The 26904-nt window shown below is 41.3% G+C and overlaps 1 protein-coding gene across 1 annotated transcript in view; it reads right to left on the bottom strand.

Annotated features, from left to right (window-relative positions):
• Nucleotides 1–26904, bottom strand: part of CTNNBL1 (catenin beta like 1) — a 161698-nt gene that overhangs the window by 104163 nt on the left and 30631 nt on the right. The window contains exons 2-5 of the mRNA XM_027623383.1: nucleotides 24628–24816; nucleotides 20740–20846; nucleotides 11290–11429; nucleotides 1555–1652 (exon numbers count right to left, since the gene is read on the bottom strand). Of these exons, the coding sequence (XP_027479184.1) occupies nucleotides 1555–1652; nucleotides 11290–11429; nucleotides 20740–20846; nucleotides 24628–24816 (534 nt within the window). The remainder of the gene's footprint in view (nucleotides 1–1554; nucleotides 1653–11289; nucleotides 11430–20739; nucleotides 20847–24627; nucleotides 24817–26904) is intronic.

Genomic DNA, 26904 nt, shown 5'->3' with positions numbered 1-26904 from the left:
GACACAGAGCAGGGGCAAGTGCCACAGCCTTCCTTCAGATGCTCCTCAAAACAAAAGGACAACCCAACATCATCCTTTTCTTTCTGCACACTGGTTCAAAGGAAAAATAAAGGTCCTGAATTCTACAAAAGTGGCAGTTTGCTCTAGGAAGGAGCTTGAAAGAAAAATGGCAATAGAAATTTTCATCAAACTCAGTCACAAACAGCCCTGCTGGACTCCAGCCTCAGACTCTGTAGGAGACAGGCCTTCATATCCAGTGGGTTCAACAGCCTCTCTATTCACACCAAACACCAGCAACAAGCATGGCACATGGGAAACTGCCAGTGTCAAGGACCTTGAGAGAAAGAGTGAGGAGAGGGTGGGTGGAGTAGCAGTGGGGTGTCAGAATCTTTTGGGGCCCCAGGCCCAACCATTCTGATTCAGCGGGTTTGGGATGGGGCCAGAATATAGCCTAACAAACACCCCAGTGCTTCTAATACAAGGGACTGCAGCCATTTTTGATAAACTGTAAACGGCATCAAAACCAGTATTTACTAACATTCTTAGCAGAAAGAAAGACCAGACCACAGAAGACAACAGAGAGGAAGGAAAATTAACAGAGCCTAGAGGAGGGAGACAGCTTGATCGGTGGACAGAGCCCTACAGCAGGTGTCAGGGTAAGAGGCTGGACTGGACTCCCTCCTCCACTTGCCAGCTGGAGCGCCTTTCTAGTCCTGGAGGACTCACTGTTGAGAGGGAAGCTGGTATGCTGGGGATCCGAACACGTAGGCTCTCATCTCAGCAGCACAGGGCCGGGCTGAGTGACCTGGTGGAGAGCTGCCCCTCTGTATCTGGGTTTCCTCATGTGTAAAGGGAGGTGATGAGAACACAGACTGGTTTAACTCACATATAAACTCCTTATGACTGGCTGCTGCCTGGAAGACTCTGAAGCCTTACCCAGGCTCCACAAAAAAGGCAGAGAAATCCACCAGCCCTGGCTCTACAGGCAGGGGCTGCAACTCTGGCCGGATGAGCTGGAAGGTCTGTTCTTGCTTTTAACATTCTCCAATCCCCTATCTGTAAAATGATAATGGTATCTGTCCTCACTGGTGCTTCCGAGAGGAGAGGAGAAACATTTGTGCAAGGGTCAGCAGCACCACATGGGGGTAGAAGAACAGAAACATGGAGTCCAAGAGAACACAGGTTCAAATCCCAGCTGTGTGACCACAGGCAAGCTGTTTTGCCTCTCCTAAGCCTCAGTGTCACAGCTGGAAATGAGAATAGCAGCAGTACTACCCATCTGAGAGGATATGGTGAAGATCACATAAAGTAAAAAAAATGAGAAAGGGCCTGCCTACAGCAGATATTTAATAAATGCTAGGCCTCTATAACCCCTTCCTTAACACAGTTCCAGAGTATCAAGTACCCCACAAGTTGCATTTCTACCTTCCTCTCCTTATTCAGTGTAGCCTTGCCACGGAGCTCACACCCACCTGGTGCCACTCACAGAGACAATGGCGATGATGTTAACACCTTACACACACCCGCAAAACCCCAGCGGGATGTGCAACTTACCAGAGCATCGATGAGTACTTCCGCTCCCTCTTCACTCTCGTGGAGGGTGTCTATATCTGTTAATTCCTGAAGCAAATCAACCACAGCTATGGACACATGTGAAAAGTGTTAAGGGTATCACGTATATACTGAAACCTTACTGACATTTTATTAAAATCTTTGCTTCCCTTCTGTTTCCTTGTCATTTTATTACTGTTCACCTTTAATACATTGTGGCTTTATTAACATCTCTTCAACAAGGTTCTACTCACAGTGGGTGTTCAGTAAATGTTTTTAACTGACTCAGTCTTTTTCCTTATGCTGCCTTCCTGGTCACTTATTCCATAGGTTCACTGCATTTTCATAAATTTCAAAATTTCAAATAAATTGCTCAGGAGGCTGCTTTTCCAGTGAGAAACAGGCCAACACCCTTAACCCTATCTCACAATTTAAATTCTTGGAACTCAGTATAATCTGAACTACCCTGTAAAGTTCACCTTCAAAGGTAGTAATGATTTCTGAGATGAGATGGCTGGTGTTCAGCTAGGGGTCGGTAGAGAGCGGGGCAGGACAAAATCAGTTTCAGATGTAGAGGGAAGGCTTTACACTGGACTGAGCTAGACCTCCCCCCCACCCAGCTCCCTCCTCTCACATACTGAGCTACTATGGACATAAAAGGAAGAACAATGAGAATTAAACACTAGACAAAAATAGAAAGAGGAAAATATCTATGAAAGAAAGAAAACATGAAAGAGAGAAAAAAGGAGTTATGTTTGAAAACTGGAAGGCAGAACTAAACTGCTTCTCTTCCTCACCTTGGAAACTCCCTCTCTCTTTCTCTCCCTCCCTCCCTCTCTCTCTCTCTCTCTCTCTCTCTCTCACACACACACACACACACACACACACACACACACACACACACACACGGACACACATGGACACCATGCACTGCCGACCTGCATTTCTGAATGTCTACGATGAAGAAGGCACTGTGATGGTGACAAAAGCAAATCCATTATTCATTCTGGGCCTCAGTTTCCTCATCTGCAAAATGAGAGCGTTCAATAATCAGAGACATTTAAAAATTATACACCACAGGCAATTGCCAACATGTAACAAATGAGGAATACAAACGTCCTGAAAAAGGAGCAATCAAACTGAACTCGGAAATCAGGAATGATTTGCTAGAGAAGACTGATACGAAAACTGGCAACTAAAAAGGATGAGGGCAGAGGGGCAAGAAAGCCAAGCCACGGGAGTAAGGGCAAAGAGACTGGAATGTACAAAGGCACGTGAAGAGGAGAACACAGAGGATTTGGGAAGGGAGAGGAGGACAGAAGAAAGAGGAGGAGAGAGAGAAAATTACAACTAGAACTCTATGAAGAAAATAATATTTTGAAAGAATAACCTAATAGCTGTATACAGGCTGCACTCAAGCGTTGAGTGCCAGGGGCGGGAGTGGGCAGATGGGAGGCAGGAGGAGCAGGTATAGCTGGAGGGTGAGGGCTGGGCGGGAAGCCAGGTCTAGAGGAAAAGATACACACAGCAGTCCAGAGTGAGACAAGGTCAGAATCAGGGCAGTTTCACTAGAACTGGAAAGAAAAAAATAAAGGAAAGATACAGGACATAGTAACAGGAATGACAGGATTTGCTAGCAACTGCCAGCTGATGTTCCAGGTATTTTATGAACATCTTTTGCTGAAAGAAAAACTATTGGCAGGTTTGTTTTATTCATTTATAACCGACTAGCTGATCAACACGCACAAGTAATTAAGCTATCTGTGTCTTCAGGGCGCCTTGGTGGCTCAGTTGGTTAAGCGACTGCCTTCGGCTCAGGTCATGATCCTGGAGTCCCGGGATCAAGTCCCACATCGAGAAGCCGAGCAGGGAGCCCGCTTCTCCCTCTGACCCTCTTCCCTCTCATGCTCTCTCTCATTCTCTCTCTCTCAAATAAATAAATACAATCTTTAAAAAAAAAAAAAGCTATCTGTGTCTTCTTTCACTCTTTAAAGTGATATTTACCCAAAACACCGGAGTGCTACAAAACTTAATATGTAAAAGAGCTTAAAGGTCTTTGGACAAAACTCCTTTATGTGTCTAGTCTACTCTTCATTAACCCAGTAACCAGAAAGCAGCTGACACAAAAGACCACGTATCCTATTTGACACACAGTAAAGCAAAACACAGAAGTTGTTTGAATTAGTTTTAAAAAACAAAAACTGGCTACCAAACTAACCCCTAGAAACCTCAGAGCTACCCCTGACTAGTAGGAATTAGTAGTAAAGACTGCAGCAGTTGCCACTGTAATAACCACCATGTCTAAAAGCCATCAGTATGCCAAGTGCTGTGCTACCAAATTCTCACAAGGGCATTATAAGATACATGTGATCCCCATTTTACAGATCAGAAAGCTAAAAGCTCAAAGTGGTTAAGTAACTTAGCTAAGGTCATTGCAATAGTAGGGGAGAATGTTAGGTCCATCTGATTCCAAAAACAATACTTTTGCCACTACACTTCATACTAATGGACAGGGGAATACGTATCAGCTTTAAACAGGGCTAGGTTCAGGTAAATCCTAGCTAATGACCCTACTGCAATTACAAAGATCTGTCACATATTTCCACCAAAAATTATTAAAAGTTTCAAGAAGAAACAAGATGCTAAAAACTCCCCCTCCTCCTCATCTAAGAAACTCTCAAATATATTCTCTTGAAAAGTTCTTAAGTATACATTGTAAAAATCCTGTAATCGATTCACATGCTTATTTAATATATATGACATTCATCTATGTATCCATCCATCCAACCACTGTAGAGTCAGATGTCTATAGGACAAGAATATGAATTAGGCATATAGTTAGTATTATCATTACCTTCCTTGAACAATGCCATGCAGAACTAAGTACTTATTAACTCATACGTGATGGCTATTCATTAAACAACAGCCTCAAGAGACAAGTGGGGTATATATGAAAGAACACCAGATGAAGAGTCAGAGCAAACATGAGGATAGGAGTCATGCTGGACAGGAGTCATGTTGTATTCATCTTTGCTTCCTATCTTCAGTAGTTCAGTGAACTGAACTATCCCAAAACTATCACTAGCTGTGTAATCCTGTCCAAGCCCCTTTATTTCCTTATAGCTCAGTTTCCTCGCCTGTACAGTGGTGGCAATGGTCTCTCCCCAGCCCATCTCGCTGAGTAGCTAAAAGGAATAAATAAGGTCACCTATGTCGAAGGCCAGGCAAATCAAAGTAAAAGACAGTATGAAAGTGTCTTCTAAAAAGATTGTTAGTCAAGTCTTCCCACAGAATGGCCAAGGCCTTCACTGTTGCCTTCACTTTTTCCTGAAGCCTCTAAAATCTAAAATGTAAGCTAACAACAGCGTGGTCTTCCTTTCTGGGTCACAATGAGTTGGAAGATCTAATTTTATATTTTGGCGATGCTACAGACATTCAGATTGATCAAGTCCTCTCAGGTCTATGGGCCAGGTAACATATTTTTCTTTGATCAGTCTTATACCATGCTCACAGATGTGTCACCTTAAACCTGGGAACTTCTTTTAAAATGGAAAAGAATTTGACAATGGTGGTGGTTTTATATAGGACAGGATGAGTGTCTAAATTTTACCAAGGAAAGTCATTTCTAAAAATGTTCCAGTGGTTATCTCCTTGCCTACCCTCCTGCCTCAGGTGAGAAGTCAAATATGAACCAGTTACCAGTTACTAGGTCTGGTAAATATTTCATCAATTCTACCGCTACGTGATTTTACATAAATTCCTAACTTTCACCAAATTAACGTTTCAGCAAGGCAGTAACGAGTCCATAATTGTAATCACCAACTCCTGGGTAATGTAATATGACCCAGAAGATAGAGGTCATTTGAAGACCAGAAAAGGGAATGAGAACCAAAACTAAAGATAGACTGGCAGACTCTCAATCTTGATGAGAAAATTCAGCATGGTCTGCCACCCATCCAGCATTTCTTCACAAGCAGACTCTGGGCATGGGTGATAGGTTTTTCCACTGTAGTTACAATTTCATTTCACAAGGTAAAAGGTTCTCCCGTCCAAGTATAATAGGAAAACAGAGAGCCTGTCTCTCTGTGAATTACTAAAACACAGTTTTTGATAGCCTATTTTGTCATGTCGAGTAGAAAGGCCACCTTGCACACTCCCTCTGTACCTGTCCACTACAGGGGCAATAAGCTAGTATAATAAGAGGTGAAGCAAAAAAGACCAGCTGGGCACAAAATGGTCCATAATACAAAGGCTCTTAGAAAAAGAGTATTTACTTCCACTTTCTGTCTTTAGATATTTGCTTTTGGGTATGATCCGTGTAGAGTTTTGGTACAGAAACTGAACGTTAATCTCATTAATCTCCAATGAGATGTGTCCATAAAGAACAAAGTTATTAAAAAAAATAAAACAAGAAAAAGATAAGAACAAGATGTAGTAAGCAGATAGCTTTTTTAAAAAAGTCATTTCAGGGGCACCTGGGTGGCTCAGTCATTAAGTGTCTGCCTTCAGCTCAGGTCATGATCCCAGGGTCCTGGGATCAAGCCCTGCATCGGGCTCTCTGCTAGGCGGGAAGCCTGCTTCTCCCTCTCCCACTCCCCCTGCTTGCGTTCCCTCTCACGCTGTCTCTCTGTCAAATAAATAAATAAAAGCTTTAAAAAAAAAAAAAAGTCATTTCAAAAAGGATTCCTTAAGAAAAATGAACCAGTCTAGATTCAGGGAATATAACTGATTTATTGGAACAAATCTGGGTTTAAAAAAAAAAAACCAAAAACTTCTTTCTTTTACTTCTAGATTAGGACAGTGATTAGATACGGCTCATCTAATGCAGACGAATTTCAAAACACAGACACAATGGTCTTTTTCTCCTTTTAAAACAGTTGGCACAGAGCTACCTAGAATAAACCTGGACTCTTAATTTTCTCCCAAACCTAGATCAAACTAATATGAAGGAGAAAATGCACTCGTTCAAGATTCAGTAAGTACCTACTAATGGCTAAGGGGCACTATATTGCCACAGGGGAGATGTCCAAAGCGGGCTATAACCACCCTAATCTTCCAGGGGCATGGAATTCACCTAAAACTCATAAACAAGATCAAAAGTTATATTAAGAGGTCCTTTTCCTAGATTGCCACTTTGGCACTTTTTACCTGACCTTTCTTCAGAGCATACTTAAAAGGCTCCAGAAAAATGGGTGACTTATCTGCACAGATTATCAGACATGTCAGACTACTGATGAGAAAAAAAAGTATCTTCTCTTCAATGTAGTTTTGATTCTGGAAATATCGAGATGAGAACAGCTCCCAGCAAAGCAACGGTTCAAGATACACTAGTCTTGTTAGACAGTGTTTGCAGGAAAGCACTAGAGCAATAGCCAACTCTGTCCCAGTCCAATTAGAAGAAAGCCCTTAAGAGGCCCAAACCCTTCCCAGCCCTATTCCTGCTCATTAACACTGGGGCTCTAACACATGGCACCCCTGACTATTGTACACACCCTCTGGGACAATATGGTGTGTTGCAGTCAGTTTGTTCCACTTTAGCTTTCTCAGACCCAACTGCTCAAATTCAATTGATCCCTGCTGGTCTAAAAAAAAGTCTGTCTGCTCTTTATTTTCCAATTCCCACAGTAATCCTTCACAAAATCCAACAGGACAACTTTGCAGGTCCTCCTGGCTTTCTAGAGTCTAAGAAAATTAGGCAGTTGTTTAGAAAGGAATAGCGCTAACAATTACTTCCTAAAATTATCCCAGACCTCCCCCCAAAAAAAGCTGTCCTATCAGCACCAATGATCTCCTCTGTAACTAACAAATTTCTCCCTTCCCACATATTAGTATGCAACCCACTGTAATAATGCCTTAGGTTGACATTATTACAATGAGACCTAGTTTTTCTGAGTCACAAACAGGTGGAGACAAAGCAGACTTTGAACAAACTGGGTTTACTCAATATATATATATATATATATATTTTTTTTTTTTTTTTTTAAAGAATAGAGCACTGACCTGGGAAGCAGTGGTCTTGATGTTTTTTGTTTTTTAAGTAAAGTCATGAGCCTGATATCCTGGTTGGTTTGTAGTGATTACATGAGCACATCAGCTTCTAGCATGTAAGGAATGGCAATTTGCATTGGCAAGGTACAGACCATGAAAATAAACTCGAAATACACTCTGATCTCCACATCTGTCAAAAGCTTACCCATCTCCAATGCCCAATTCCCTATTCACCCCCAAGCCAGAAATGACTCACACCTCAAAACTCCAATGGCATTTCATGAGCCTAATACTCCAAGGGCACTTACCACACATAGTAACTTGTAAGTAAGTAAGTGTTTTTGCTCAACTGGAGTTATTATTTCTTGTTTTCCCAATAGGACCCAACGGGGCTTATCACAAAAAGGAGGAAGCCCGTAAATGCCATGATCTACCACAAAGACTTTAGAAAGGATTCCACTGACTTGTCACTCAAATTGAGAATACAGCTAATGACATACAAAAATAGGATGCTTATGGATTTGGTGCTGTGATTTATTTTTTTTGTTGGTGGTAAAAGGGGTGATGAGCCACCATCTGGGGTTTTATCTTCCCCTTGTTTTATTCCTCCTTGTTCCTTTAGGCAAAATGAGGAAATACGGCTTAAGCGTAACAAACAAACAATAACAAACAAAACTGTTTGTTTAGCAGTACCTTAAGAAAATATCTTTAAATGTACCTTTGATTTTATGTTTCTGTAGAAACACTCCAAAAGGTTCACAAAAAAGGGCTCTAAACATATTTAAATGACCTACTTCAAAGGAAAAATGGTTCTAAAAAGCAGTATTTCTAAAAGGCAGCAGCTGTTGGATCCTACCTTGTGTTCCCTTCTAGCACATTCAGAGTGACTCTTCAGTACTGTGTGAGGGGTGTGCCCCTCCCTCTCTGTCCCTCACCCCCAGAGATGCTCTTCACAGACCAGAATTCCACTCTGCAGCAACCGACGGTGGGCTCCAGCCTCTCAAGGGGGGAGACGAGGCACAGAAGCGCTGACAGGTCCTCACGAGCAGCAGTGATGCAGAGCGCCAGAATAAACTCTGAAGCTGCTTCTCACGGTTGAAAGGATGAGGCACAAGCTGTTTTCTCGCAACTCTGCTTCTTAAGGTTACAACAAACCAGCCTCTGATCCAATTAAAATCCCTATAGTTTATTTTTCTCAGAGAAGGACAAAGCAAAGATGACCTGGGCTTGCTGGGAGCACAACCAGCCACGTATGGTCTTGGTTGATAAATGAAGAGCTAAAGAAGATGAAAAATTTAAGTCATGACTGCCATGAAATTGTTTATTCATGGTAAGGTGTTTCGGGCAGTTACAGCTGTACAACAGTAAATTGTTAACAAGCGTCTTCTGAAGAAAAATCTCCATTATAGATCACAGGTAAGACAGGAAGCAGAATGCATTGCTACTGGGAGATCAATGTCCCGAAATAGTAGAGGATGTGTCAGACACAAGTCAAGAGGGCCTACCCTTTCCTGAAACCACTTTCAAGAAAAACTGTACTTTGAGGACGATGACATTCACCCTAACTGCTGCAGCTAATTAAAATTAGGTAATTAAAAAAATTTCAAATGCACTTTAAATTTGATGTACGGCATAATTAAAAATCAGACTTTAAAAAATATCATTAGGGCAGGAGGGTGAAGGTTGGCACACTAGAGGGGAAAAAAAAACAAAAACAAAAACGCAGTTTAGCTCTCAGAAAACAGGAGGGAAATGGCAGTCTGTCAAAGTTATTATAGGGGGACTTGTTCTTCTCCTTTTTAAAGACCAGAACTTAACAACTTGGAACATCTGTGCCCTTGCCTTTCCCAAGTATGCCGATGTCGAACAGCACTCCTTGTGTCATTCTTCTCCCCAGCAGGAACCAGGCTGGTGAATCAGCAAAATGTCAGGATCTTCCGAAAGCTGCTACTATTACTTTGAGTTAGCAGGAACAGAAAAAAGAACGAGAGCTGTGTTTCCAGAAACAACTTGGTGATTCCTGTGTGAATACACAAGGTAGCAGATGACACTATGCAACTCTGTCAGGGATGTAATAAATCCTATAGGGGGAGGGCTCAAGATGCACTTGAAACAACACTGGGCTGGAAACTGGGGGGGCCCAGAGGGCCAGCCTCAACTTCAACAGTTAGCTGTCCAACATCTGGACCTCTGATTTGTCACTAAATAAATAAATAAGGCACCGGGCTAAGTCATCTCTCAGGTCTGTTTAGATCCTGAAAATCTACCATTCTGTAGGTGAATTAAAATGTAAAGTCACAACTAGAACTCCTTCTACCTTACTAACTCTGTGAGGACTGGTTAGTACCTTGAATAGGGCTGATCATATGGTAGACACCCAAATATATGCTTATTGACTGATGCTGCTTGACATCCAGTCTAGTCCATGGTTCCTCAGGGTCTAGTACAGTGCCTGGTACATAATAAGCACTCAAGGCATGTCTACTGCATGAATTCATGAGACCCTATACTAAGCTGATCCAGAAACAAGGTAATCAACCAGGGTTCTCGTACAACCCAGAACCCAGAAGTAAACCCTGAGGAACACACTCAGCAACCTGGGGACTGACAAGAGTGATTCTTAGTACTATCTAACCTTGTAAGTCTCAGAAATGGCTTAAGAGCACCGTTAAAGAAACCTGCATTAAAATTATTCACTGATTTATTTCTATGAGAATTATCAAGCAGGAAAGAACCTAGTCAGACATGCTCTCAGGAGAGAGATTACCAGGAAGATGAAAATAACATGAAGCAGCAGCAGATTCCCCATGAATATCACTCAGGCAGACTAACTAAATTTGTCTCCTACCTTCGGAAATCTGGATTCAAACAGAAAAAGTATTGGAAGAGAATTTGCTTTAATGAACATATTCCCGACCAACGGCACATCAAAAGCCGTTTGCAGAAAGCTGCTGCACATCTGAGAGCAAAGACAACGTATTAAATGGTTTTGGAAGTCACGGTTCAGATTCAGGTAAAAGTAACATCCACTAAGTGCCTACTGTGTATCAGAAACTGCTTAGTCCTCACATGGTCTCCTTTAATCCTCCATAACAATGAAAGGCAAAAGTTATTAACTCCACTCCTGCAGAGGACAATACTGAGGGCTGGAGGGGCATCAAATTTCATACAAGAAATGAAGCTGGGAGCCAAAGCTAGATCATCTGTTTAGTTCTAATGCTCATTCGACAAATATTACGTGTTTCTGTGCCCAAGCCTTTTTTAAGGAATAGGGAACGTAGTACTGGACAAAATAAAATTAAAATCCCTCTCTTCCTGGACATTCCAGTGTGCTTTCTACCATGGTTCACTGCCTCCTCTTTCCTCAACTCCACTGGGCCGTCTGTTAGCAGAATGATGTCTAGATCAACAGATTCAAATCCTATCTGGCCTTGCCGCTATAATGGACCTGGAAAATCAAGATCCTGAGAAATTAATGCTATTAAGGTATGAACAGATACATCACAATGAATTCCAGCACTAATAAGAGAAAATAGGACAATTAAGGATTGCCCAAGATTTAGTCATAGATAAAAACAGATTTTCAAATGAGTAAAGAGCAGCGTGTGTTTCCAGACGGGAGATAATTAGAATGAAAATAGAACACCACACGTGACAGCAGACATCAGCAGAGACAAGACAGGAGAAGAGAGTAAACAGTATTCCCTCACCCTGTCAGCCTTCCTACTGAGGACAGATCTGAAAGGATATCTGTATTATCGTGTCCAAGTAACCCAAGGAGAGACTGCACAGCATTCAGCTCCACCAGGAGGTGGTACAGGTCTGGCATGGTGGCCACCACGTGCATCTCCTGAATGATGTCATTTAGGTCCAGCTCGGATTCCATAAACCTAGGAGGGGAAAACAAGACAGCATCAGTGAAAGGAAAGGGGTACTTATCAGCACTGAGGAGCAAACAGCAACATAATCCAGACAGAGAAACAATCTGTCAAAGTGTCTGCAACAGACCAACCAGGAAGTACACTCATCCAAACATCATACTGTCACACAATTTCCTTGAGAAATCGATTTCCTCATTACAAAAATCAATCTTGGATTCAGATCTCATTACAGAGTTCCCCTTACTCTTGCAGTCACAAGTTGCCTTTTAGAGGCTCCTGAAACATTTTTAGCATTAAATGATCTGCCCACCAGTCCTGTGGATTAGCTACCATGACCACTGTGTTGCCCTGACACAGTTATCCTACTAACCCAAAAAGGGTTTCTCTTACCTGCCACTTCAGATCGAGGGCCAATTTTTCCCCTCACCCAAAGGAAGATACTGAGATTTTCCTGCCATCCAAAAATACCCTGCTTTCCTCCAAACCCTCTCCCTTCAGTAAGCTGATTAGGGGGCAGATCCCAAAGTAAAGCAGCGCTGGTCTCCAGCATCCTGTAATCACCACCACACCTTACAGAGCATGATACTGCACTCACATTTCCACACCCAAACCTTTCAACAAACCTATGCCCACGCACTAAGAACAAAACTGCTCTGCATTCACCTCTCCCAGCCCTCCCCCGGTGTTTGACATATCAGAGATGCCCAGTAAGCCTTTGATGAACAAGACAGGAAGGTTTGCTCTGAGGAGGAAGTGAGCCAATCCATGTAAAGCAACTGAACAAAACCTGACCGAAGAGTAACTGAGGACAGATCTGAAAGGATATCTGTATTATCATGTCCAAGTAACCCAAGGAGAGACTGCACATGTTGTTGTTGTTGTTGCCTTTTTTGAAGTAGGCTCCATGCTTGAACTCGAACTCATGACCCTGAGATCAAGACCTGGGCTGAGGGGCACCTGGGTGGCTCAGCCAGTTGAGCATCTGACTCTCGGTTTTGGCTCAGGTTATGATCTCAGGGTTGTGAGATCAGGCCCTGTGTCACGCTCTGCATTCAGTGTGGAGTTTCCCTGAGATTCTTTCCCTCTCCCTTACCCCGTCCCTCCCCCTGCTCACACGTGCGCTCTCTCTCTCCCTCTCCCTCTCTTAAATAAATAAAATCTTAAAAAAAAAAAAGACCTGAGCTGAGACCAAGAGTCAGACACAACCAGCTGAGCCACCCAGGCACCCCAGCAGTGGTTTAACAGACTCTGGAGTCAGACTGCCTGGGTTTGAACCTGATTTAGTCACTTACTTCACTTCTCCATGCCTCAATTTCTCATCTGTAAATAAGATCATAAAGTTCCTATCTCACAGGTCTACTGTAAAGAGTAAATGAATAAATAAAGCACTTAAGAAAAATGCCTGGCCTATAAAAAGCACTACACGTTTGCTCTCATTTCTTCTCCTGCCACTGCTGTTACTATTATGTCGATCTTCCCTTCTAGAATGTACGCTTCTTAAAGATAGAAATTATATCTTTTGTCTCTATATATCCACAGATGCCTGCTTAATCAAATGGCCTCAATTTAATTTTATATCAGTATGCTTTAATTTAAAAAAAGAAAAGGAACATAAGCAGTGACTCTTGAAGTTACATATGCCTCATTCAGATGCTGAGGGGCTGGGCAAAAACCACCTCTCCAGAAATCTGGATTCTGCAAGGAAAAAACTCTGGAGACTATAGTTCTTTAAAAACATGCCTGTATTTCAGACAATATCCTTACCACTGTTTTTCCCCATTACTATTTTTAATCATAACATTTATATATATTTTTTCTAATTATAAAATACTACTTTCTATAGAAAACTGGGAAAAGACAAGCTTTCAAAAAATAAACAGAAATCATCCATCCATTATCTCGGTGACCAGAAATAACCACTGATAATATTCTGGTAGGTTTAAGGAGTTTTTCTCAACTCATAGCCTACCCCCCCCCCGCCCCCGCAAAAGTAGCCTACATAGTATACAGTTCTATATTCAATTTTTGCCATTGTTGTTAACATAGGCTGAACAACTTCCCTTATCATTAAGCATTCTTCTACAACAGGAAAAGCCAGTATCGAACACTTGTCACTCCTTCTCCTTCCATGGCAAAATCCCTCACTGAACCCAGTGCGCTTCCCTGCTGAGCCCAGACATCACTTCAGAATCCTTCTCAATACAGTGTTCCAAGAAGAAACCACCAATCAATCCCAGAGTGGGTGTAGGAGATTAAGCCTATCTGAAATGTTTATTCTAAATAATACATTTTAAAAAGCTACATCATATTTCCTTGTGTGGATCTATCATTTATTTTACCAATCCCCCTTTGTCATTTAGATGGTTTCCAAACTTTTCCCTTATAACAAATGACATTACAATGTATGTATTCATAATTATTGTTAGGATAAATTCCCAGGAAGGTGCCCAGTCAGAAAGTACACATAACTTAACAGATTTTGCTCTAGCCTGCCAGAAAGGTACCAGCAGTCTATGAAGTGCCTATTTCTCCCACAGCCTCCTCAAAACCAGTATTATCTATTTAAAATCTCCTCTAATTTGAGATGAGAAATATAACTTATTTTTTATTTTGCACTTCTGATATTAAGTTAAAATTCTGTTAATGTTTACTAGTTGTTTCTCCTTTGACCATTTTTATATCAGGGTGCTCATCTTATTTACTGATTTATACGCACTCTATACATTAAGAAAATTAATCTCTGCCATATGTTACAAAAAAAATAAAGCAACGAAAAATATTTGCCCTCTAATTTGTACATTGTGCTTTTTAACATAAAAGTTTTTAAAAGCCTAAGGAGTTAAATCTTTGCCTTTATGAACTCTATCTTACATGCACCCTGAGTAAGGTTTTTCCTACACTAAGACCAAATATATTTTATGATATACTATCTCTATGTTTATACATATTTATATGTTTAGGAGTAAGTAAATCTGAGGTATATTTTAGCATATGATAATGGGGCAAAGATGTAACTTTATTTTCTGCAAATGTTTGGCCAATTGTCCCAATACCATAACCTATCCTTTTTCCACAGATCTGAAGAAATACCACCTCTATCATACACTAAATTTTAATGTGTACTCTAATCTTTTTATGGGTTTTCCACTCCATTTCACAGATTTGTCTGCAAATTCCTGAGCCAGGACCACGCTTCCACATTATTGTGGCATATTTTACCCGTTACCACAAAACATTCTGTTGTTCTTCTTTTCCAATGCTTCCTTGTCTATTCTCACCTGCTTATTATTCTAATTTCAAAATTATTTTTCTCAAGATTCCACAGTTTTTTTAAGGCTCCTTCACTATGCTTACAAATAGATTACCCTTTAGATCAGTAAGTTCCTTATCACCTAAAGCATGGAAGTCAAATCAGAATCATGACTTGGAAGGGCTGGCATAGAATTCAGATATTGGGGCAGTAAATCTGTATAATCTTTGAACCTAAAAGGCTCAGCAAATCCCTAAGGCTTATTTGCCTTACATGAGTAGTACTAGGGAGTAACTTGATAAAAGCCTTTTACAGTTCATTGGGAAGAACTGACAAGGGCACTAAATAGTACTTAGCAAAGTCACGTTGAGCACAAGGAAAAGGTGTGGGGACCTGGGGTATAATCAATGAATGAATGTCAGCCTGAAGAGAAGCCTCTGGTAGTATCCCACAGGGCTCCATCCTTAGGCCTGTTTTTTGTTTTTTAAAGATTTTATTTTTTTTTTAAAGATTTTATTTATTTATTTGAGAGAGAGAGAGAGAAAGCACATGAAAGGGGGAGGGTCAGAGGGAGAAACAGACTCCCCGCTGAGCAGGGAGCCCGATGCAGGACTTGATCCCGGGACTCCAAGGAATCTCTATACCCAATGTGGGGCTCAAACTCATGATCCCGAGATCAAGAGTCGCATGCTCTTCTGACTGAGTCAGGCCAGGTGCCCCTTAGGCTTGTTTTTGATGAACAACTTGGGTGAAGATATATAAACAGCAAACTTAACAAACGTCATATAACACAAAGTTTATGTAGAGACAGTGAACACAGCAGCTGACAAAATCATTTCAAAAAGTTCCTGACAAGCAATAATGATGGGCCAAATCTAACAGGAAGACAATTACCTAGGATCCACACCGAGCACTGCACTGAACCATAAAGTCAGGTACAAATGTACGGGTGAGAAAGATACGGTTGAGTAAGAGCACGTGCGTAGAAAGGACTTGATGGTGTTAGTCAATTGTAACTGCAATACAAATCAGACCATGAGATAGTTCTGCCAGGACGGAGACTACTACTCCTTCATCTCCGGACACCCAGCACTGGGCACACTCCCTAGTCCACCAAAGAAATTTAGCAGATACCTGTTAAAGGAAGGAGCAGAGGAAAGCAGCTGCCACAAAAGCTGCTGTGGTTTTAGCCTGCTTAGAAGAAAATATAAGTTATCACGCAGATCAGATGACCCTTAAGGTATACGACATCTGTTACAGGAACCATACTTTATTTAGGAGGGCTATGGAAACTAATTTGGGGAAGCAACTGAGATTATAAGGAGTCTAGACATCCTCTCATAAAAGAATGTGTCAAAATTCTTTTTCATTCCGAGTTGAAATCTTATGAGTCAGAGCTGCCAAAGATGAAACAGGTTTCTTTGTAAAGTTAGATCCTTGTCACTGGGGGTAATTAATAAAGGGTGACATGGAAAAAAAAAATCAAGAAGGAGAGGGAGAATGGACTGCACCTTTCAGTCCCTTCCAACCTGGAAATTCTTCTTCCAACTACGCAGTTTTAACCCAATGTTTTTAAGTTTAGAAAGTCATAAAATTATCAAAACAAAACCAACAAAACAAGCAAAAAGTCAACTGTGAGCAGGGAAACATCACAAAAATACCACTGGGGTCCAATGTTACATTAATAATGAACTAGAGTAGGAAACCCCTGGACGTGGGAATGAGACTGACTTGGGTTACACCCCCAGCCACAACATTTATAGGCTGTGTCACCAAGAGCAGTGTGTTAACAAGCATTCATGGGACACATACTAGGTGCCAGTCACTGTGCTAGGTACTGAGGAAATAACAAATAACAACACAATCCCAGCTGCTGTCCTCATGGAGCTTCTAGCAAGGCACAAATCGAAACAATCTATTCAATGCAATTAATTGTAAGGATGTCTAGTGCTGCCCAAGAAAACTGTTACTGGAACAGGGCCCCAGTCTGGACAAGGGAGATGGAAAATATTAACTAACCTACCTCTAAACTTCAACTTCCTTAAGCTTCCTAGCTGAATTATAGTGAGGATTAAAAGAGATAATAAATATAATGTGCCTAACAACAGGTGGCACATAGCAGGTGCTCAATACATCTAGGTACCCTCAAGTCTGCTCTGCTATAACAAGGAAAATTTTCTTCTCTTTTGGCTGACCAAGAATAAGCCTACTCATTTAAAGCACACACTACAACATTTATAAAGGACTGACTATCTAGGGATTAGGCATACCCTTAGCAACAGCTGATGCACAACTGGAAGAAAGGATCAAGTTAGAGGTCAATGGGAAAGCAATAGAGCAACATATTAAAACAGTAACCCAGGCTGAGGCAGGGTCATCAATTCCATCTGGTATGACAGAGAATATTCTCCTCATCTGCCCATGTACATTTGCTTCAGACCAGCATGATGTTCTCCTTCAACCACAAGAGTGAATATTAGCAAATGATCAGTGAAGTCAAAAATACCAGAAAAGCAACAGAAACCAATGAGTTCTCCTGCAATCATAAAACCAGCTATCAATACATAGGAAGCATGAGGTTTCTTCCACCCAAATGAATCAGCAATTCTCAAAGTGTGGTCCTAGGACCCCAGGGTGGGGTAGGAGCTGGCCAGAGATCCTTCAGGAGCCTATATGATCAAAACTATTTTTATGGTAAATCCAAAACATTATTTGCCTTTTCACTCTCATTCTCTCAGGAGTGTATAGTGGAATTTTCCAGAGGGCTACACAACACGTGGTGCTATCATTGCCCTGAGGGCTAATGAAATGTGTGCTTGTATATTCTAAAATTTCCTAAGATAAGCACTTTGGGGTACTCAATAATTTAAGAGTGCAAAGGGGTCTTGAGACTAAAAAGTTTGAGAACCAATAAACTAAGTAATTCCAGCCCTACAAAAATGAAGAGAAGGAGAAAAGGAGCACACTCTACTCATGTGATGTTTGGGAGAATGATCACACAGTGCCAAGTAGACGCTGCATAAGAATTGTCAATTGAATCTGAAATGCAGCCAAATGAAGAGAGGCATTTTTGGGTATGCAATCAAAATGACAATTGCATATATGGGAAAATAAATTTGAACATTTCTGATCTCAACCGGAAAGTTTCATTCAAATATGCTCTAGCAATTTTCATCTTAATTGCACCTCGCTGGTCTAGAGAATTATAAAAGACACTGCACCCGTAAGAATTCAAGAACTCAAGGTTAAAACACAATGTAGTTTCCTGCTTTTAGATATGAAAAAAAATGTTCTTTATGCATAATTTCAATTTTCTAATGTTGTGACTTAAAAACTAAAACAGTGTATAAATTTGGATGGAAAACGTTGTTGTTGTTGTTTTTTAATGCAATAACATTTTCTTAAAACCACTTTATGAATTGTAACACTGGAGCATCTGTGGTACCTAAGATGTAGATGGTGAATATAACCTGCAGAAACTCACTGCTCTACACCGACAGAAGTATACTTACAAGCGGAGAAAGGCAATATTGGCATTCCAAAAAGTACTGTGGTTCTTAAATTTCTAGTGTTATCAACCTATAGCATAGCTTTCTCATAATGTATCCTCAGGTTCCAAGCAATGGGAATGTAGTATGGATAACCTCAACCATGTAAGATCTCTCCTGTTTACTGAGCACTTACAGTATGGCCAGAACTGTGCTAGGTACTACAAACAGAAACGAACAAGACACAGTCTACCTCCTGAGAGGCACAGAGTCTAATGCAGGAAAACCACTGAGGAAGGAAATAACAATAGAACAAACGACAAAGATCACATTCACCATGGGCAAAAATTTAGGGAAAGAGACCTGCTGGTAGAATAAAAGGCCAGGGTATGGAATTTGGCAGGAGCTATCAAAGTTTAAAATACATTCCCTTCAATTGGAGAATTCAACACTTAGGTATCTATCCCACAGAAATAATGCACACTAAGACATTCACTGCAGCATTGTTCACAAAAGTCAATATTTAAAATAACCAAATATCCATCCAAAGAAAAATAGTAAATAAATCACGGTATCTCCACACCATGAAACACGCCACACCGGTCACAAAACACGCCGTACCAGTCACAAAACAAAAGGTAAACATGCATGGAAAGATCTCCTGTTATGTAAGTAAAACCATCAAGGTTCAGAATATGTACAGTATGATTTAGGAAGGGGAAAAATTACATATGTAAATATATGTACAGAAAACAATCTAAAGGAATACTCACAGAGACTATCTCCGGGTAGCGGAATGGAAAGGGGGTCTGTGAAGTGAAGAACTTTCATTTTTTACTTTACTTATGCACTGTTGGTGTTTTTTATAATGACTGTCTGTTCATGTATCACTTGTATAATCAAACACATACATACACAGACACAATGCAGTATGACAAGTGCTACGATATGGTAGAGGTCAGCACAAAACTGACAGGACTCTGGTGTTAGGAAGGCTGAGCTCTGATCAAAGAGGGTTGCGGCCTGGGTCCAGTAACGAGGTTCTCCTCTCTCTGTACCTCCTCATCTACAGGACAGAGAGGACGTACTGAATCACACTAGCCTCACTAGGTTGCCATGAGGACTCTATGCCCTCTGATACCTCTGTGCCTTTGTTCACGCTAATCACATTACCTGGAAGGCCTTTCCATGTTCTCTTCTGCCTATTAAAATAAAAATCATTCTTCAAGGCCCAGCTCAAATACCACCTCTTCTGTGAAGCCCTCAACAGCCCCCAACTTGGTATTCATGGCTTCTTTCCCCATGCTCTAACAGCACTCTGCTTCTATCTCTTTTAAAGTATATTTCCTTCTACCCTGCATTTAGAGTCAGTCTCCCTAGTAACCTATAAACTGGAGTACAAAGACTGTACTATTCAACTCTTAATTGCCCAGGGGCCTTGGGCCTATTAAGATTTATTAAAAGTGTATGTCTTGAGAGGCAGAAAGACAGGGAGCGAAGAGAGATTTAGACCATTAAAATCTGTATAAATATGCAATTCCTTTAGTTAGAATTCATTTTTTTTCCCTACCTAAACATACTGTACATATTCCACACCTTGATTTTTTTGGTCACATAACCGGTGATCTTTCCATGTTAGTACTTGTCAAGATGGACTGAAAGACACCAGATTCCTCATGATAGCACCTCACAGTACACAGAGGTGCTGGTGCAGTGACAATCACATGAACTGTCATCCCGTGAGCACTTAACTGTATGCCAGGCACTGAGCTAAACACCTGCCATCATTCTCACTCAATCTTCACAACAACCCTGTGAAGGAGGTTTATACAGATGAGACACCTGAGGCTAAGAAAGGAGAAGTGACTTATTCAAGGTCATTTAAGAGTCACACCCATATGTGTCTAACCACAAAGCCTTTGAAATTTTCTCACCAGTAAAGCTATCACTAATGACAGGCATGGTCAGTTTTCTTTGCGCCTTGAGAAGAACAATGCAGAAAAGAGTTAACAGAGTAGACCTGATCTTTACAAGTATCTAGTCCTAGGCTGGTATCTGGGAACTTGGCTTTTGAAAGGTTCCCTAAGTGATAAGGGTGTTCCGCCCACCTGAAGCACTTAACTTCTGCTTTCCCTCTGGGAGTGTGGAATTTTGATAGTCATTACTGACAGAGAAGGCCTACATAACTTGTTTTCAATAAATATCTTGGACTCTTAAGTCTCACTCAAATGCGCTTCCCTGGACAGAAACACTACACACGTGTTGATGTACTTCACTGTTGGAGAAAGGAACATGTCTGCCTGTAACCCAGGCAGAAAAAAGACAAGGAGCCTATACATGAATTTCTCCAGAGTCCAGCCTTATCTGTCTTTCCCTTTTGCTGATCCTGTTGTGTGCCCTTGAGTACCACTGACTCTGAGCCCTGTGAGTCTTTCCAGTGATTTCCCAAACATGTGGGTTGTCCTGGGACTCCTGACACAAATCACAAAAACCAAAGCAGGCAAAACAAATGAAAAACAAAACAAAAATAACAAACATAACATGTAGGAGGAAAGAGGGTTTCACCGAAACAGAGCCTTACTTCTCTGGATTGTCTGGAAACTTGATCCGTAACTCTTGGTTTTTGTATGATCTTTTTTCAAATGTAAGGATCATTTTTTTCACTGAGCTCTCATCTAGTGGTTCCTCCTGGTGTAAAGGAAACAAACAGCAACAATTTCAGTCCAAAGGGATTTCTTATTCACTAATCACTACTTCTTTTCTATGGCTCTTTCAGGCCATTCTGCCACTCACCTTTCCGGGTTAAATATACAGTACATATTTTATCTCCCCCGCTGGAAAGAAGGTTAAGGGTCTAGATCACATGCTATGTCGTATCACTCTGTCTCACAACTAGTTCAGGAAGCTCGGTTTAAGGTTTTAAAGACTAGCTCATTCAACAAATATTTCTTGAGCATACTGCATGGCATGGAATAAGCAACAATATTAGATAGTTTAATTTAATATTTACCCATCCTTCTCCTTGTTTTACAGGTAAGATAACACTCAGGTTTAAAAGAACTCGTTCAAGGTCAAACCCTGAGTCGATGACAGTGGACCTCAATCTTTGGGAATCCCCACGCCAGGGGTGGACAAACTCCAGTCCACAGGCCAAATCCAACTCACAGCCTATTTCTGTACAGCCCATACCATAAGAATGCTTGTTCATCAGCAACAGTCACTGCGTTGCATTTCTTACACATTACTGTTTCAGGTTCTTACTAGCTGCTGGGAAGGAAATCAGAGAGGCCCAATATAGCATCAAGAATTTAGTAACCTCACTCAGGGGAGACATAAAAAACTAGTAGACCATACAGTTTTCTTATTTCAAACACTGGGATAATAACTACAAACGTAAATAAAATGAATTTTTGTAAACGGAATCATTTTCCCCAAAAAAATCTACACTAAAATTTCAAGAATGTTTTCTCCTCAGTTTCTTTTCAAGGTTAGAGTCACACGCTACAGTGCACTCTGCCTCTCTTGACATCCAACTCCTGGCTTCACAGCTTTTGTGGCCACTGACCACAACTCACCCCTAAAAGCAATACAAAGACTGCTATTAAGAGAACCAGAAACTGATCCTTCTGGAAAGCACTGAATCATCTCATAATTGTGTAAGTACTCAAAAGTGTTAGCTATTATTTTATTAAATTTCAATGTTCATATGTTGTTTTGTTTTGTTTTTTTATATTCAGTTAGCCAACATATATTAGGTTTTAAGTAGGAGTTATCTATAAATTCGTTTGTGGCATGACAGATTTCTTAGATTCTATCAATGACTCCTGGCTCCTGAGGACCTCTGTTGGACTCCCACCCCATGCCCAGTATCTGTAGCTTAAAGAGAAACTTCACAAACCGAACTCAGTGCCCCGGCTCAGTCAAGACTCAGAGTCAAGCTTCACTACTTACTAGCCACGTGGCGATGTCACTTTGCTGAATATAATCCTCAAACCCTCACCAAGTCCAACAGACTCTACCTCACAAGTCTTTCTTGAATTCATCCACTTGGCATTCAGAATAAAATTCTAAATCCTTCACATGACCCATATAAAGAAGGTATGGCAGGATCTAGCCCAGACAATCTCTCCAACCCCAAACCAGAGTAAACACCCCTTTCGGTGGCCCATGTCTACTTGTTCACTGCTGACTCTCCAGTGCCCATCACAGTGCCCGGCACACAGCAAGCACCCAGGGAAGATGTGTTGAAGGAAGGCAGGCAGGCAGGCAGGGAGAGAGGGAGGGCAAAAATATTACCTTTCTCTTTCAAGGTCATGGAGATGACCTAAAGAGATGAGGTGCATAAAACTGTTTTACAAACTATAGGACACTACATTAACATAAACCCTTATTGTTACTACTAGCAACAAGCACGATGCACCCAATGTATCACGAGGATTTCACTAAGTAATCTAAATTTTTAGGAAGGGTTAAATCACTTTCAAGCAACCTCAATCTCCACTTCTTTTCTTTCCCTTAGCTAACATCTTGCCCACCCTGCAGGAAAAAAAATGTAATAGTGTTAATACAGCTCTCACAGGATCCCCCAAATCCTAGCCTCTCCAGAGTTTGGCCTTCCCTCTTTTAATTTCCCTCCAACACTGGGGGAAAACTGAATTATCAGTCTTAGTCATGGACCACAGCAGTATCTCCAATAGCTCAACGTCAGAAACCAGAGGGAGATTTCAGAAAGATGAATGCTGGTGATATAGCACAAAAAGGACAATAATATTTTACAAGTCCACGTGACTTTACAGGGGCAAACATCACTTGTTTTTCATCAAATGGGACTTTGGTGGCAGTGAGAGAAAATAAGTCCTGGACTTGTAGTCTTCCATGTGTCATTTTTACAAAGCGATCTCTTTTTCCCTTGTCCCTTAACAGAAGGCCTGGTCCCACACTACATTTCTGTCTCCCAGGCTAGAAACCACTTACCCATGACAGCTACTACCCTAATCCTCCAGTACCAGCCTTGCCCTACATGGGAATTATACCTGCCAATTAACTGCTGCTGCAGGGCTAACAGACTGAGCCGAAGCTAGTGAGGAGGAAGGGAGGGAGAAGGGAGGGAGGGGGAGCCAAGAGGGAAGGAAGGAGAGAAGATGTGCTACACACACGGTTTGTCTAAGCCTAGCAGGGCTGCTGCCCCCAGAGAGGAAATTCAGGACCGTCTCCCACCACAGATTTCCAAAGTGTCACCATCTTTTAGGGGCAGACCCCCAAATTAGCACTTGTACAAATCCTAATGAGAGAGTTATTGTCACAACACAGTAAAGACCTTTTTGGAATATGAATCCATTTTTTTTTCCTTCTCAGATTCACACTCCAGCTTCATTTTTTAAATCCAAACTTAGCATCATGTCTTTCAGGGAACCAAAAAACAGCTGGCTCTTAAGAATCCATTTCCATAATTCATTTTGAACAAAATGCCAGGGTGAAATAACATGCAAGTTAACACTTATGGATATAAAAAGACACTTAGGTAAGGTCATTTTATTTTTAATCACTGGTATTTTACCTCTACTCTTTTTAGCTTCATTTATTCATTCAATAAATATTTATCAAGGGCCTACCAAGAGCTAGGCACTGCACTGAGTGCTAGAGATACAGCTGTGAACAAAACAAAGCCAGTCCCTGTTTTCGGAAGAGGTTGGGGGGGAGGAAAGCAAATGAGTAAAATAAACAAACCAGAATTTCAGATCACAGTAAGGGCTATGAAGACAATATACTGACCAAAGTGATAAGAGAATGACTTACAGACTACCTGAGAGATAGGAAAGGCTTCTCTGAACTGAGACCCACATGAGAAGAAAGAAACCCGCCATGCAAAGCCTTAGGGGAAGAGCATTCCACAAAGGGCACAGAAGTCAAAAGGTCCAGAGGTAGGAATGAGTATGCCTTAAGGCATCTTGAGGAACAGCAAATAGCACCTCTTTTCCTAAACTGTACTTTCTCAATTACACGTAAATATCTAACCTCTTAGCTCCACCTTGAACTTCTCCACCTTTGCTGCTTTGCTAATGCCATCTCAACTGAAAAGCCTCCTTCCACGAGTTTGATAAAATGCCACTCCTCTTTCAAAGACTACTGACTACATTAAAAAATGGAAGTGCCTTCAGTGTGCCCGGTCTAGGAAGCCTCCCTGACCCTCCTCAGTCAACAGCAACAGCCCCACAGTCCAGTGCTCGGGCCTCAATTAGGACACATAATCCAGAAGACTTTAAAAACTCTATCTATAATGATCTTTACACTTTGAAAATGCTTCCCAACTCCATCAGCGCACTTCACCTTCACGTCAATACTGTGCAGTAAGTATTCTTCGCCCTGTTTAACAGATGAAGCTGAAAAGCTCAGAGAAAATGAAGTATTTGACCTAAAATGACACTCTACAGACACCGCGTATCAGGGCCAGCCTCGCCTGCCACCTTACCTCTTCCTCTTCCTCCTCGCCCTCTCTGTCAATAATCTGCAGCAGTCTCTTTTTGTCATCGTCTGTTTCTTCTACCACTGCCATTTCCTCTTCCCGATAGCGGCCACGGTCTCGGGGACCAGCCTGCCTCCGACGCATTTTCAGCTCTTCCTCTTCATCATCCCGGGGACGTTTTGTGCCCCTGTTGGGCTGAGAAAGAAAAAAAAGAAACACAGGATTCCAGAGCTGGAAAAGACCTAGAAGAGCACACGTAGCAGACATTCTAAAAGCTTTCAAGGATTCACCAATGAAAGGCTCCATACAATATGATTTCTCCCACAAAATGAAGTAAAGCTCCAAGTGGTCATTTTTTCGGACCCGGAGTGATTCTATAAATACATGACTAAAGTCACCTACAAGGTAGTTGGCTTTTTTTTTTTTTACAGAACTTTTTTAATATGCAAAGTTTTATCACTTCACAAAAGTTGCTGTGTATATAGAAATCACAGGGAACACAGCCACGTTGAGCTGGGTTAGGCTCAATTTACTAGTTACAATACAATTCCCGACACCAATCCCTTCACATGGTTTTAATTCATGTCTATGAAAGACTACAGTCACTCACAAGTAGTTCAAGCAGAGAAGATTACCTATGTAACACCCAAGGGTCTACTGGACTCCGAAGTCCTACTTTATGGAAGAGTATGGTAGAGTAAGGCCCAGAGGTAGTATTACCCAGAGTCCCAAAGCCAGCAGCTGCACTGAAAACACAATTGGCACTTCCTGGTCCAGGGCTCTGGCCACCACACTGTTAGGTCTTCGTTTTGCCTTTGACGCTGCAGTACACAGAGGAGTTCTTAACAGTGGCCTTCCATTAAATTGGAATAAAATGAAGCACTACTGAAATGGGCTTCAGAGCTGAGGAGAAACAGCACTACACCAGGAATCAAACAGCCCAAGGTCTCCAAGCAGCTCAGGTTACTACTGGTGCAGCTCTGGCACGTCATTAACCTCTGTAAACCTTCGTTTCTTCATCTACAAATGGCAAACGGAAATTATAACCTTTTCCCTGTGAACTTCAAACGATGCTTCTGTGTATATGTTTACCATTTTTTCTCCAGTTTCACTGAGATATAATTGACATATAACATTGTGTACAATGTGATTAGTTGATTCATATATATATTGCAAAATGATTACCACATAAGTTAGTTAACACCTCCATCACCTCACAAAATTACCGATTTTTTTTTGGTGGTGAGAACATTTAAGATCTACTCTCTTAGCAACTTTCAAGTATACAATACAGTATTGCTAACTAAAGTCACTCTGCTATACATTGGATTCCCAGAACTTATTCACAACTGGAAGTTTGTACCAAAAGTTTGCAAACTTTAGTGAAAGAATGCTAAATGAGGGGCGCCTGAGTGGCTCCGCCCGTCAAGCGTCTGCCTTCAGCTCAGGTCATGATCCCAGGGTCCTGGGATCGAGCCCCGCATCAGGCTCCCCGCTCAGCGAGGAGTCTGCTTCTCTCTCTCCCTCAGCCCCCACCCCCACCCCGGGCTCACGCATGCTGTCTCTCAAATAAATAAAGTCTTAAAAAAAAAAAAGCCCTAAACAACAGTACTAAACAAAAATAAAAGATTATGACTATAAGGTAATCCACATGATTCTGTCTTCCTCAACAGAAGACATTTGTGTTAGGCTCAACGAGCTTTTCTTTTTATGTTATAATAACTACACACACTAATAGTGTGCTAGGTGAGACATGGTTTATTATGAGCAACAGAAGAGAATGCCACATTTGCTGCCAACCTGCTAAGTTGTTTGGTGGTGATAAGAGACAAATTTCTACTATACACAGTACACATCTCACCTTGTGACTTATAACCTACACTGCTACTGAACTCCACTATCCCAGTGTGCAAAGTCATTTCCCTCTATATTCACATACCCCGCTGGTTCCACATACCAGGTGTGCCAGTAAGTCTAAGCATATGACACTGCTTAGAAAACTCACATTAGAATATTTGGTTTGTAGGTTACCACCTGCTATTTTTCACTCTGTTCCTAGCCTCCATGAGATAGATTATCATTTCAAATGATAACACTCTACTTTTATAAACACAAAAATTATAAAAATCTATTGTCATTACTGGCACTTAGAAAAAGAGAAAAAGAAGAAAATCAACATGCCAGGTACCACGGACCACAAGCAAAAGGACGTGGTGGTTTTCATGTGAGAAAGGAAGGAAAGGTAGCTTGATCCTAAAGGAGGGCAGGCTTCAAACCAGAAAT

The sequence above is a fragment of the Zalophus californianus genome, chromosome 8, assembly GCF_009762305.2.
Source record: "Zalophus californianus isolate mZalCal1 chromosome 8, mZalCal1.pri.v2, whole genome shotgun sequence".
Lineage (NCBI taxonomy): Eukaryota > Metazoa > Chordata > Mammalia > Carnivora > Otariidae > Zalophus > Zalophus californianus.
This window is presented reverse-complemented; position numbering and strand designations above follow the sequence as displayed.